This window comes from Carettochelys insculpta, chromosome 3, assembly GCF_033958435.1.
Source record: "Carettochelys insculpta isolate YL-2023 chromosome 3, ASM3395843v1, whole genome shotgun sequence".
NCBI classification, from domain to species: Eukaryota; Metazoa; Chordata; order Testudines; family Carettochelyidae; genus Carettochelys; species Carettochelys insculpta.
Genome location: NC_134139.1, coordinates 112,966,360 through 112,980,810, shown reverse-complemented (window position 1 = coordinate 112,980,810; position 14,451 = coordinate 112,966,360). Strand labels below are relative to the sequence as shown.

The 14,451-nt window shown below is 48.4% G+C and overlaps 1 protein-coding gene across 2 annotated transcripts in view; it reads left to right on the top strand.

Annotated features, from left to right (window-relative positions):
* The window catches only part of TPD52L1 (TPD52 like 1), a 98,163-nt gene that overhangs the window by 30,461 nt on the left and 53,251 nt on the right, over nt 1–14,451 (top strand). For both annotated transcript variants that reach the window (XM_074990622.1, XM_074990621.1), the window contains exon 3: nt 5,214–5,362. In XM_074990622.1, the coding sequence (XP_074846723.1) occupies nt 5,214–5,362 (149 nt within the window). The remainder of the gene's footprint in view (nt 1–5,213; nt 5,363–14,451) is intronic.

Here is a 14,451-nt window from a genome sequence, read left to right as displayed (position 1 = left end):
GTTACTGTGGTTCGAAAACTCCAGAGCTTAGTGACTATTATTCTTGGTGATGCAGTGGCAGGAAATAAGTCAATGGAGATGTGGCCATCTCCCCGATTGGTGGCTGGCACGAACTGCACACCACGAGAATGCTTTCACTTAAAACTCCACTTTATTTAGTCTCAAGCACTTACATACATCTGCAACAGATTAGTAAAATGCCCCTAAATCAATAATTACCAAAGTCTGGAGCAGTATTCAAGTAGTACAATGATAGCTGTCCAGTTGGCCCAATTTCAGTTGACAATAAACACCTTACACTGTGTTAATGAAGTCTTCCTGAAGAGCCTGTCTGCCTTATATTTTCTTCCATTTATTTGACTTAGGCTGTGTCTACACTACGAGGTAAATTCGATAGATTTAATACATTTGAATGCTTAACCTCAATATTATTAATTCGAATAAAGTGTCCACAAAGCTTCTTGAAATTTGACCCACTTTTTTTTTTTCCTGTGTCAAACCTCCGCGTCCCCATTGCCCCATGCAAGTTCGACCGCGTGAGCCCTGCATTGTGGGTACCTATCTCACAGTGCCTTAACCCTGGTTGCTTGTGGGTGTTTCATGTTGGAATCCCAGAATTCACTGCATCACTAACCACGCAAAAAAAGAACTGGAGATTGCACCATTTCCTGCTGCAGTATTTCAGCGCAAGCATGGCGCCACGAACTCTCCAACTCGTAGCACAGATCATTTCAGCAACCACAGCGGCTGTCATGCAATTTGTCCTTCAATTCCAAAGCTCAGTGTTGCTTGGATATCCTACTGGTGGCGGTGGTGCTGCTGCTGCTGATGGTGCTGACAAGGATGGTGGTTTGGAACAGCAATTGTCCCAACTGCAGTCCAAGAACTCAGAGCCGGTGGCTGCCATGACTGCATTGCTGCCAGTGCAGCAGTGGTTTTGGACTTGAGAGACCAGCACGCACTGGTGGGATCACATCGTTTTGGAGTCCTGGGATGACCCGTACAGCAACACCAAAACGAGGCAGGCTTTAATGGTTCAGAAGTGAGTGGCAGTTGCACTGTGGAAGTTTGCAACCCCTGACAGTTACCAGTCAGTGGCAAATCAGTTGGGGGTGGGCAGATCTACAGTGGGGTCTGTGGTGATGGAGGTGGCCCATGCAGACTGTCAGCATCTCCTTCTGAAGACTGTGACCCTGGGAGATGCACAGGCTATAGTGGATGGCTTTGCTGCCCCAGGCTCTTCTAACTGGGGTGGGGTAATAGACGGCATACACATCCCCATCATGGCCTCAGCCCACCTGCGCTCGAAGTATATTAATCAAAAAGGGTACTTCTCCATGGTCATGCAGGGGTTCGTAGATCACAAAGGTTGTTTTACCGACATCCATATGGGCTGGTCAGGGACGGTTCACAACACACACATATTCCAAAATTTGAGACTGTACTGAAAACTCCTGGATGGGACTTATTTTCCCTGAGTGGAAAATCAAGTTTGGTGATGTGGAGATGCCCACTGTTATATTGGGTGACCCTGCTTACCCACTGCTTCCCTGCCTGATGAAACCCTACACAGGAGCCCTGGACCTCAGCAAGGAAAACTTTTTAATCACAGACTGAGCAGGTGCAGAATGATCGTGGAATGTGCCTTTGGACATTTGAAAGCAAGGTTCAGATGTTTGTTTACCCACTTGGATGTTTCTGAAGCTAACATCCCCACTGTTATTACAGCATGCACTATTTTGCACAACATATGTGAATCAAGGTGGGAGACTTTCATGTCTATCTGGAATTCGGAAGCAGAGGTAATAGGCAGGGCTCACTCGCACTCGTCTATGCTGCCATCCACCGGTAGCCATGCTCTGGCTGCAGCAGTAAGGGATGCTTTAAGAAACAGCTTTATGACTGATCTGTAGCACACATGCTACCTGTGTATTTCTCTGGCATAATGTCAATAACTCGTACCGTAATGAATGAATGCTTTTACTTCCTGGGAGGGGGTTAAGTTGTAGTAAATAGAATGCATGTGGCGGGCAGCAGTACCTTCAGTGCCCCCCCCCCCAGCCCCACCCAAACCTACTCAGTTCCCTCAGCCGTGCGTCTACTCCGGACGAGGGAGTTTCACTGCCTAGCTGTGCCTTCAGCGCCACTCACCCTCCCCACACCCACCTGGTTTGATTTGTCTCCCCCTCCCCCACCCTTGCAAGGCAAGAAATCACACTGAGCTCAAAGGAATGATTTTATTTTACGGGAAGGAGAGGTGTAAGTGGCTGGGAAAGAAGCCTTCTAAACAGTGCTTGAAGAGCCTTTTGCAGTGTCCCTTGGGGCTGGAGCAGCAGTGGAGCCTTGCCCTCCATCCCCACATGCGGGGACTGCAATGAGAGGGGGTGGGCACCCTCTCCTCAGGGGACTCCAGCCAGCAGGTATCAGCTGATGCCCTTCTGAGTGAGGAGTCCCTCTGCATCTGCAGCAGGGAGTGCAGGACCTCCATCCGTTCAGTAATGGTCTTTATGAGCTCTGCTGCAACCTCTTTCATTTTTGACAGTTGCTGCTGCTGGAGGTCAAGCATTCTCTGGTTAAAGTTTACTTGACTCTGATGCCACTCAGCTGTACTGTGATGCCACTGAGCAGTGTACTTTGTTAGGTTCTTGTGCTCTGCCTCAGTGTTTTCCATGTGCTGCAGGATCAGATCTTGTTTGCATTTCTCACACCTCTTGGTTTTCTCTGCAATGCTGGGCACTGGGTCTTGAAAATGAAGGTCAAAATTAGGATACAATTCACATCACGTGCTTTGAAGTGCAATGAATGGATCTTTCTGTGTACTTTCACTGAAAGTATACTTTTGAAGGACACATGGGTTGTAAAGGATGGGGCAGTAAGTGTGCATTTCACAGTACCTCACTTGCTATCACTTATCCAGCACATTGTTTTGTGGACATGGTAAGTTATAAGCAATTGTCATCTTTGGGTGGGAATGGGAAGGTCACAAAGCAGGGGCAGCCGAAGTGTCCTGGCCAGGTGTCCTATGGCAGTGAAAAATGGACGGCTGCGTGTGGGGCTTCAATGCACAATAAAAATAATGTAAAGAAGAAAAATCCAAAAAAAAAAAAGCTGGATGTAAAGGGACATGGGAGGAGAAATGCCCAGCAAAGCCTGGCAGCCACGTAGCACCAGGGAGTCCTGGAAAATGCAGAGATGCTGGGACCCTGGTCACAGTAACCATAACATGTCAGTCCAAAGGTTGGGGTGTGTGGAAGAGGACCTTGTTAAGCAAGCCATTTGAAAGGTTAAGCAAGATGTTTTTCTTAAACCATCAGACAGCTAAGTGTTTTGGGGTTTTTTCTGTCCCCACGGCCGGCATGTTTTGAAGGCCCTTACAAACACATCCCAAAGGGTAAATATGGGTGACCTGTTTTTTGTAAAACACATGCCTCATCAGTTTCATCTCATCAGGAAGGCTAGAGGGTCAGCCCCTCACCCCTGCCATGCTGCTTTCTTAGTTACACTGAAGTTGTTGTAATGACTTACTAAGATCTGTTTAGCTGGTTTTGGCAGTAAGTATGATAGTCGATATTCCAGTTATCAATAGTGGTGCAGGTGTGTTGCTAAACCACCAGTACCTTCCCATACAAGCAGATACAGAACGTTCCCCAAGTGGGAAAGATTGCAAACTGCCCCACCAGCAGGTGCTCCCCACAGCTGTGCTGTCAGGCAGCTCTGAGGCAGAGGGTTCAGGCAGGGGAGGGGGCTGCTGGGCAGACAGAACAGAGAGAGACAGGAGGCTGCAGTGCAGTAGGGTCACACCCTGTCTCACCAGAGGGGCTGCCTGGCTGTTCCCATGCAGCCTCTGCACTCTTCTGGTGTGCAGTCCAGGGTGGCACACTGGAGTTCAGGGGACAGAGTGGGGAGGGTAAGAGATGGGTTTTTTGTTGTCCTTTCCTTAGTCAAATGTCCTGTTCATGTGGTAGGGATCAACATTATTTTTATATAAAAGGAAGTCTGAAAAATTGAAAGTACTTCTTCCAGAGGACAAACAGTAGCATTACAGAGCCCTTCTGATGTTTAGAACTCAGTTGTGCACAAGTTGGTTTGTTCAATGTCCGTTCTTAGTTTGATTTTCTTTTTCCCCCCTCCCTTAACTAAAATACTACTGGAGATTAGAAGGCAGATGGTAGGATAGTTCGTTAGCTATGCAAGGAATCCCAGTGATTTTCCCCCTACAAGTAAAATTTGGTCTGTAATTATCAAGTCTGAAAAAAGCCTCAGAACTACAAAGACAAAGGCCTTGATCATCAACTCCCTGGCTGGGTGTGATCAAGCAAAGGTGATTTTAAGATAACTTTTTGCCTTTGGTATTCTCAGGTCTTCAAGGCTGCTGCTCTAACTTTAATGGTTGGCTTGCCCCTGGATTCCAGAGTTAAGTGTGTTCTTCAACCACTCCCTTTCTCCTGGCATGTCCCTGTACCAGTGAATGTGCAGGAGACAGTATAGCTCTGCTCCACTTTTATGGAATGCAGGAATTCCTCCTTTGCCAGGAGTATTCCTGATGAACTCTTCTATGCTTTCCATTCAGCCTTTGCAGCGTCCCAAGTGTTATAAAGAGGCTGTAGTAGAGCAAAGAATCAGGCCTGTAGCATGTGGCCTGGACTTGAGCACTAAGTGTTTCTTGGCTCTATAGCTGGTGCCAATAAGTAGTGGAAGTGTTGGTAATACCGCTAGATAATATTAATATATGGAGATATACCTATTTCATATAACTGGAAGGGATTTTCAGAGGTGATCAAGTCAGTCGCTTGTACTCACAGCAGGACCTATCACCATCCCTGATGGATTTTTTTTTAAATCTCTTTGCCCCAAATCCCTAAATGGCCCCCTCAAGGGCTGAGCTCACAACTCTGGGTTTAGCAGGCTAATGCTCAAACCACTGAGCTATCCCTCCTGTAGTCTGGGAAATTCTCTTGTTTGGCACTGGTCAGGTCCCGAGGGTGCTGGATTAGAGAGTTCACACCTCTAATGGATGTGGTGGTGTGGGCAGCTTCCTGAGGGTCAGCAAAATTGCTTTAAGTACTCCCCTCCCCTTGGTCCCCCCCCAAAAAAAATGTCTGCCTCACTGTCAAATCCAGTTTCACATGAACTTCAGTACAGCTTTAACTGTGAGCATGTGGTACATATTTATCTTTCCATGACTAGCTAATATTTTTCTTTTCTTCTATCAGCTAGAAGATGAAATTTCAACTTTACGGCAAGTGTTAGCAGCCAAAGAAAAGCACCTGGCAGAAATAAAACACAAGCTTGGTATCAGCCTGATGAATGAGCTGAAACAGAACTTCAGCAAAAGTTGGCATGATATGCAGACTACTTCCGCGTAAGTACCAAGCCTGTACAAATTCGTTCTTCATGGCGTAGCCTATTGTGTACTTCATCTTTGTGGGCCCTATCTGCTGAAATATGTGGCCAAACTGGAGCATGATGCAGGAACGGGCATGGCGGGCTCCTCAAAACACTAACGTGATTTAAAAAAAAAAAAAAAAGTTTTATATCAGCAACAGCAGCAACCCACAATCCTTCTACACCCCTCCAAATTTTGCCCCCATCACACAAACCCCAGGCTGGGGGAGAACAGTTTTCATCTGATGGCATTGTATTCGTTTTCCTACTTCTTAGGGCTTTTTTTCTTTGTACCAAAACAGTAGCAGCAACAAGAAACATATCTGTATGAATTAAAAAGACAAAAAAACAAAAACAAAAAACAACCTTCCAATACTGACAGAATTTCTGTGTGTGAGACACCATATGGTAATTTTCTACCATTTTTCAGATTACTTCAGTAATTGAAATCAGGAATAATCATAGGAGAAGCAGTGCTGTGTCAAGTACCCTCTATCCTAACCACTAAACTTCCGATTCCTGAGTTTTATTTGAAGGCTTGCTATTGGCTTACAGTTTGAATTTAGCGAGGTCCCTTTACGTGGCTTGGCCTTTGTTTATCTGTGTGTAATATAGACAGCAAGAATACTTACCTCATTTCCAAGAATGTGGAGAAGCTCAATTTAGGCGAGATCCATGAATTAAAGATGCCGTAGAAATGTAGAGTACTGGTGTACCATTTGCGGTGTATAAGTGATGGTAATTGAAATTCAAGTGTTAGCAAACCAACTCAGTAAGTGTCTCCGTAAATCGAACAAATGATCCTGTATAACCCTAGTTGTCTAGTTCATTTGTTTTCTGCCAAGAGAATGTGTATGTAAAATCGGTAGCTTCTTTAAGGATGGGGAATTAGCTCTTTATTTGTGCTGCCGAGTAAAAAAAACTTAGATAGGCCTTCTGTCTAGAATGGAGAAAGACGTTAAGGAAACAGTGGTCAGAACTACTCTGTCTGCCACACAGTGGGGAGACTCAGGTCAGGTACGGCACTTTGAGCTTCTGGCTGAATAATTTTCTCCCTATCTGAGTAGGATTGTCAACTTTCTATCTGCGTGAAACCAAACACTCTTGCTGTTCCCTCTCCCGCTGTTCAGATGTGGGAGGGGAGGAGGGTTCCAGCTGGGGGTGTGTCCTCCAGCCATAAAGGAGCAGCGTTTGAGGTGCCCGACTCTGGTATGGAGTATAGTTGCCAGGAAGGAGTTTGTGTGGGGTAGAGGCAGGAGATTAGGGTGCAAGGTGAGGGCTCTCACTGGGCGTGTGTACCAGGCATGAGGGTTCGGGGTACAGGCTCTGCCTGTGCAGCACTTACCTCAGGCGGCTCCTACAAGGTGCTGGCATATCTGGCTCCGAAGCAGAAGAGCCAAAGGGCTCCTTGTGCTGTCCCTGCCCATAAACTGTGCTGCCACGACTCCCATTAGGTCTAATTCCTGGCCAACTCCCATTTATTCCAGTGGAAATCTATGTTTGTAACAATAGCTCTGGCAGTTCTCAGCAAAGTAGCTTTCAAAAGAAGAGGATGGAAGACTGTTCACACCATTCAGCCCTGAATGCAAAATATCTTCTGAGTGATGTGAATCACAGAATCATAGGGCTGGAAGGGACCTCAGGAGATCATCTAGTCCAGCCCCCTGCTTCAAGCAGGATCAACCCCCACTAAGTCATCCCAGCCAGGACCTTGTCCAGATGGGACTTAAAAACCTCAAGGGATGGAGAATCCACCACCTCTCCAGGCAACACGTTCCAATGCTTCACCACCCTCCTGGTGAAGTAGTTTTTCCTAATATCTAACCTACACCTCTCCCTCTTCAACTTCAGACCATTACTCCTTGTTCTGCCATCTGACACCACTGAGAACAGTTTCTCACCTTCCTCTTTAGAGCTCCCTTTCAGGAAGCTGAAGGCTCCTATTAAGTCACCCCTCAGTTTCTTCTCTTCTGTAAACTAAACAAGCCCAAATCCCTCAGCCTGTCCTCATAGGTCTTGTGCTCCAGAGCCTTAATCATATTTGTTGCCCTCCGATGAACCTGCTGCAGCAAATCCACATCCTTTTTATACTGGGGGAGGCCCAAAACTGGACACAATATTCAAGAAGTGGCTTCACCAGTGCTGAATAGAGGGGAATAACTACTTCCATAGATCTGCTTGAAATGCTCCTCCTAATGCACCCTAGTATGCCATTAGCCTTCTTGGGCACACTGTTTACTCATGTCCAGCCTTTCATCCACCATAACCCCTGCGTCCCTTTCCTCGTACTGCTGCTGAGCCAGTTGGTCCCCAGCCTGTAACAATGCTTGGGATTCTTCTGCCCCAGGTGCAGGACTCTACACTTCTCCTTGTTGAACTGCACCAGATTTCTTTTGGCATAGTCCTCCAATTTATCCAGGTCACTCTGGATTCTCTCTCTACCCTCCAACGTATCTACCTCTACCCCTAGTTTTGTGTCATCTGCAAACTTGCTGAGGGTGCAATCCAGTCCCTCATCCAGGTCATTAATAAAGATGTTGAATAACACTGGCCCCAGAACTGAGTCTTGCAGCCCTCTGCTTGAAATCGACTGCCATCCAGATATTGAGACATTGACCACTACCCATTGGGCCCGACCATCAAGCCAGCTTTCTATCCATCTTATAGTCCAAGGATCCAATCCATATTTCCTTAACTTATGGACAAGAATGTATCAAAAGTTTTGCTGAAGTCAAGGATATCGCATCCACTGACTTACCCAAGTCCACAGAGCTTGTTACCTCATCATAGAAGCTAATCAGATTGGTCAGGCAGGACTTGCCCTTGGTGAAGCCATGTTGGCTACTTTTGATCACTTTCCCCTCTTCCAAGTACTCCAAACTGGATTCCTTGAGGATTCCCTCCATTATTTTCCCAGGGATTGAGGTAAGGCTGACGGGTCTATAGTTCCCTGGATTGTCCTTCTTTCCTTTTTTAAAGATGGTGTGATGAAGTGGGGGATACCTGTGTGTGTGTGAGTGGCTCACAGAGGGTGTGGGGCTCCTGCTGAGTGTAACCTTGACGACCAGGTAACACCTTTGTACTGCAGACAAAGGAAGAGGTGGAGCCTGAGGGGTTTGAATTGGAACTGGGAGTTGGAAGCAGTTAGTCTGGGCTGAGGAAGAGAGAGACAAAGGAGGGGGCAAGGCCCCGGCTCTGGGGGCCCCTCAGGGCCTCCTCTCCCCAACATGGATTGGACTGGCTGTCTCTGCCTGCTGTACTGACTCCTCTGTACGACGCTGTGTCCTGTCGGCTAATAAACCTGCTGTTTTCCTGCTGAGTGAGAGACTCTCCTGCCTGTGGACAGGGTGCAGAGCATTGGGGACCCCAGAACCCCATCACACTGGTGTCAGAAGTGGGATGTTCTGCACCCCGAGGATGGAGCATCCAGCAGTGAGTAACCGGGGCCCTGAAAGAAGTGGGGCCTGTGAGACCCAGGTGTGCTGAAGGGCAGTGAGGTGCAGTTCCCCAAGGCGGAGGGGCCTGCGGCCAAACCCCAGCAACTGCGGTTGTGGTCCTCGAGAGGGGGTGTCACACCCGAGGAGGGGTTACTCCTGGGAATCTGTTGGAGTCGGTCCCAGAAGGTGGAGGGGCCGAGAGCCCAACCCCCAGGAACAAGTGACCCCTGAGGAGACTGACGCTGAATGAGTCCTTCCCAAGACAGGGTGCTCATGGTCCCTGAAAGCGGGTGTCACACTGAAGAAGGGGTTCCGCTGGGAGTCTGTTGGAGTCGGTCCCAGAGGGCAGAGGGGCCTACGGCCTAACCCCGGGCAGCTTGTGACCCGTAAGGAGCCTGGCACACTGAAGGGATTCTTCCAGGAATCGTGGGGTGCAGAGGGCATCAGCCTGAGAGCCTGCAACCACGCTGAGCAACTCCACTGTGAAGTGGCAGCACCTGGAAACCGAATTGAGATTAAAGAAGCTGGTCAAGGCAGCGTGAATGTGCAGTGGCAGAGGTGAGGGTTAAGAAAAATCCTGCAAAGGTGAGCCCGGATCGGGGCAGGGAACCCTGGACTGCCTGGAGCTCTGAACCGAGTGGCCTGCCACAGCTCAAGGAGGGAAGGAGCGATTCCAACCCATCATCATCTACTAGTGGCCAAGACAGACCTGCGAAGAGTTTTCCAGGCCTGGGCCGAGGAAGGTGCCTGTGTGTCTGTGCAGGAAAGCAGCTTGTCCACTGGGAATGGCAAGTTGTCTGTGAGAGAAGCTGCTCCACCTTCTGTGTGTGTGGGGAGACCAGCCAGGGGGCTGGGACAAAGGAGAGAGTGTCTCCCATTGTCTGTCTGTGTTGAACAGCAGCAGCAGCCTGGGGAGAGAGCAGAGCCTGCGTTTGGAAAAGGTGCCAATGAGGAAACTAGCCCATTGTCTGAGGAGGATTCCTCAGCCTAGGGTGGCTGGAGAAGGATCCACCAGAAAAGAGCATTCCAGGTGTGTCTCTGAATCCAGCCATGGGGGCCGGAGCAGAGGGAATGGCTCTGGGATGGGCAGTGGTATCCCTGCTAAGGACACTGGTCCTTGGTGCAAGAAAAGTGCTTCTGCTTCTGGGGAAGTGAATCCTTTGCCTGAGCCTGTGGGGGCTCGAGATGGAGCCAAGATCCCAGAGCTGGATCTGAGGGCAGCTGAAGCCCAGATGGGAAGTGGGCCTACCTCTGTGTCTCTCAGGGGGGATGATGCTTTAACTTGGTCTGATCCAGTTAGTATCATCAGGGAATCCCAGAGACCAGACGATTCTGGTACTTGTTCTTTGCCTGATGCTGAGGTGTTATTGGGAGGGGGTGAGAGGACTCTGTCCTACCAGAGTCATCCTCTCGCCAGGACACAAGAACAGACGGGCAATGGAGTTACGCTGACTGATGAAATAAAGAAGCTGGTAGCAGAAGGGAGGAAAGGGATCCTAACCTTCTGTCCGGTGGTACTGGCTGTCTGCCTGGAGGGGCATTACGTGGGAATCTGCCAAATGGGCCAGAAGTGATCCTGGGCGTAGGTGAAACCCAGGAGCTGGTTGTGGCTCAAGGGAGCAGTGCCCCTGTGGAGGCAGACAGGGGTGAGTTGTTGTTTTGGGGAAGCTCTTAAGGAAAAGAATTTCCCTGAAACTTTTTCTGACCCATCTGTGGGGACTGCAGAAAATGGGAGTGAGGTGAAGGAAAGTGAACAGGAAAGGTGCTTGTCTGTAAAAGCCAGAGCAGCCCTTTGCCTGGGGAGAAGTTTGTTTCAGCTCCTGATGGCCAGGACCCGCCTGAGTATGAAACCACTGGCTGTGCTCTGGAAGGGTCCAAAGCAGGCAGTGTAAAAGTTTCTCAGAAATTGGAAGTTGGTGCAAGTAAAGTAAAAACTATCAGGGAATGTGAGCAGCCCTGTGAGAACCAAATAAAACAGCTGCACAGTCAGTCTCTGTAGGATGCAGGAGAGCGCCAGCAATTCCCCATCTCCAAATGGTGAAAACACTTATATTCTTATACTGGACTCCACTTCTAATTCCATGGGGAGGCAGTAGTTGGAGGTGGAAGGACAAAGGAGCTTTGGGCCTGGTGGGCCAGTAAGGGATAAACAGGAATTCCTTCATGTGGATTCTGCGTCTGGGACTCACAAAACAACTCTCAGAAAGCAGTTTGGTTTGCAAATTTCCAGACTGGTGGGGGGGGGGCCATCTCCCTGAGATCATCAATGGCCCAGCTCTTGTTAAAAGAGAGGGCACAGCCAAAGAGATCAAATTTCCACCCCAGGGGGCAAAAGAGAAGATTAAAACTTGATGGTGCTAAAAAAGGCCTCAGCCATTTATCCCCAAAATACCAGATTCTCAAGGAGGTAACACAAAAGTTGTGGTCTACCAAAAAGCAACGTAAATGTACAGTTGCAATGGGTTTGTTCTGTTACTCACGCTGACTGCTGTAACCAAGGGGTGCTGCTACCAAAAGCTGTAGAATTGTACCATGCACTAAATGTTTAAAAAGAGCCATGTGACATAATAACATTGATGTAGAAGCATAAATTGTATGCTAAAGAAGTCTGTAACTCTGAAATGTCACCATTGTTCCCTGTAACTAGTCTTGCAACCTCTAACATGAGAAGAAACATTCCAAACCTATTGTGTGGCATGGAAGGGGAAACTGAGGCACACAGCCATTGTGGTCGTCTGGCTAAATGCCAAGGATGGAAGCATTTGTACCTTCCGTTACTGGACTGTAACTAAATTCAAAACATTGGCTGGAGCAGCTGTATGGACTGGTGGTCAGATGGGGCAGGACCCAGACCACAAAAAACCTGTTTAATCTGTTGGTGCTGCAGCGAGACCAACCAACCCAAGGGAACTAAAGGAACTTGCCCGGCTGCATCACATGAAAAGGGCCAAGACCAAGCTCCTGACTTGGAGCCTCCCCCAGCAGGACTATGATGTGGAGGTGGTGCACATCAAGGGGAGAACAGAGGGTACAGCCAATGCCCTGTCACAAGGGGAGAGCCCCGAACTTCCCCAGGTCACCAGTTGAGTGACCCCGCTCAGTTCGGTCTGGAAGAGGGGAGAGATGTGATGAAGTGGGGGATACCTGTGTGTGTGTGAGTGGCTCACAGAGGGTGTGGGGCTCCTGCTGAGTGTAACCTTGACGACCAGGTAACACCTTTGTACTGCAGACAAAGGAGGAGGTGGAGCCTGAGGGGTTTGAATTGGAACTGGGAGTTGGAAGCAGTTAGTCTGGGCTGAGGAAGAGAGAGACAAAGGAGGGGGCAAGGCCCCGGCTCTGGGGGCCCCTCAGGGCCTCCTCTCCCCAACATGGATTGGACTGGCTGTCTCTGCCTGCTGTACTGACTCCTCTGTACGACGCTGTGTCCTGTCGGCTAATAAACCTGCTGTTTTCCTGCTGAGTGAGAGACTCTCCTGCCTGTGGACAGGGTGCAGAGCATTGGGGACCCCAGAACCCCATCACAGATGGGCACTACGTTAGCCTTCTTCCAGTCCTTCGGTATCTCCCCCAAACTCCAAAGTCTTCCAGGATAATGGCCAAAGGTTCAGCAATTACCTCTGCCAATTCCCTCAGTACCCTCAGGTGCATTAAATCCAGACTCACGGACATCATGTGTACATCTAGTTTTTCTAGATAGCTCAACTTGTTCCTTCCCCACAGATGGTTGCCCTCCACCTTCGCATAGTGCATTGTCTAGGACCATCATGTGGAAGTTGACTTTGTCTGTGAAGACTGAGGCAAAAAAAGCAATGAGTACTTCAGCTTTTCGTACGTCATCTGTCACTAGGTTACCTCCCTCATCCAGTAACAGCCCCACACCTTCTCTGATAACCCATTTGTTGTTAACATGTCCGTAGAACCCCTTCTTGTTACTCTTCACATCCCTTGCCAGCAGCAGTTCCAATTGTGCTTTTGCTTTCCTGATTACTGCCTGGCATTCTCCAGCCATATGTTTATACTCCTCCTTTGTCAACTGTCCACGGCTTCCATTTCTTGTATGCATCCTTTTTGAGTTTAAGCTGACTAAGGATTTCCCCATTAAGCCAAGCTGGTTGCCTACCATGTTTGCATTTCTTACTATGCAGCGGAATGGTTTGTTCCTGTGCCGTCAGTAAGACTTCTTTAAAATACTTCCAGTTCTCTTGAACTCTTTTCCCCGTTATCTGTTTCCCAACGGATCCTGCTAGTCCATTCTCTTAGGGAGTCAAAGTCTGCTGTCCTGAAATCAAGGGTCTGTATGTTACTGCTCACCTTTCTTCCTTTTATCCGGATCCTGAAATCTACGATCCCAGGTTTCCTCCCACTTCTGTTTCTTCTACTAGTTCTTCCCTGTTTGGGAGCAGCAGGTCAAGTTGCGCACGACCCCGATCGGTTCCTTCAGCACTTGTACTAAAAAGTTATCCCCAACATTCTTCAAAAACTTCCTGGATTGTCTGTGTGCTGATGTATTGGTCTCCCAACAAATGTCTGGATGATTCAAGTCTCCCATGAGAACCAGGACCTGTATTTTGGAAGCTTCACTTAGCTGCCTGAAGAAAGCCTCATCTATCTCGTCTCCCTGATCTGGCGGTCTATAGCAGACACTAACTACAACATCACCTCTGTTACTTCCGCCTCTAAGTTTAACCCAGAGACATTCAACTGGATTTTCTCCTTCCTCATACTGGAGCTCTGAGCAATCATAGTGCTCCCTCACAGAGAGTGCAACTCCTCTTCCTTTTCTCCCCTGTCTGTCCTTCCTAAATAATTTATAACCTTCCATGATCATGCTCCAGTTATGTGAATTGTCCCACCAAGTCCCCGTTATTCCAACCACCTCATACTTCTTTGACTGTGCCAGGGCCTCTAATTCTTCCTGTTTGTTCTGTAGGCTTCTGGCATTAGTGTACAAGCATGTTAGAGAAGAAGCCGACTGGCCCACTTTCTCCTCTTCACCCAGGAAACCCACTTGATTGTTCCCTCCTCCTTCCCCACTTACCTCAGGGCTTGTGTCACATTTCCCCAACGAGCCTAGTTTAAAGCCCTCCTCACTAGGTTTGCAAGCCTGCCCACAAAGTTGCTCTTTCCTCTCTTTGTGAGGTGGATCCCATCTCTTCCCAGCAATCCCTATTCACGAAAAAGAATCCCATGGTCAAAGAAACCAAATCCTTCCCTGCTACACCACCTACGCAACCACACATTTACCTCTGTGATTCGACTATCCCTACGTGGACCCCTTCCTTCCACAGGGAGGACAGATGAGAACACCACTTGTGCACCTTATTCCTTGGTCTTCCTTCCTAGAGTTACGTAATCTGCCATGATCTCATCAAAGTTGCTCTTAGCTGTATCATTGATTCCTACATGGAGAAGTAGGAAGGGGTAATAGACTACAGGTTTAACAATTTTTGGCAGGGACTCTGTAATATCCCGGATTCTAGCTCCAGGCAAGCAGCAAACTTGCCGGGATTCTAGGTCTGGTCGGCAGATGGATGACTAAAGATTCATTGACTATCTGATTCGTTTACTGTGTCCATTTCTGCACACTGTATTTCAGGAGAGGTGGACAAATTGGAGAAAGTCCAGAGGA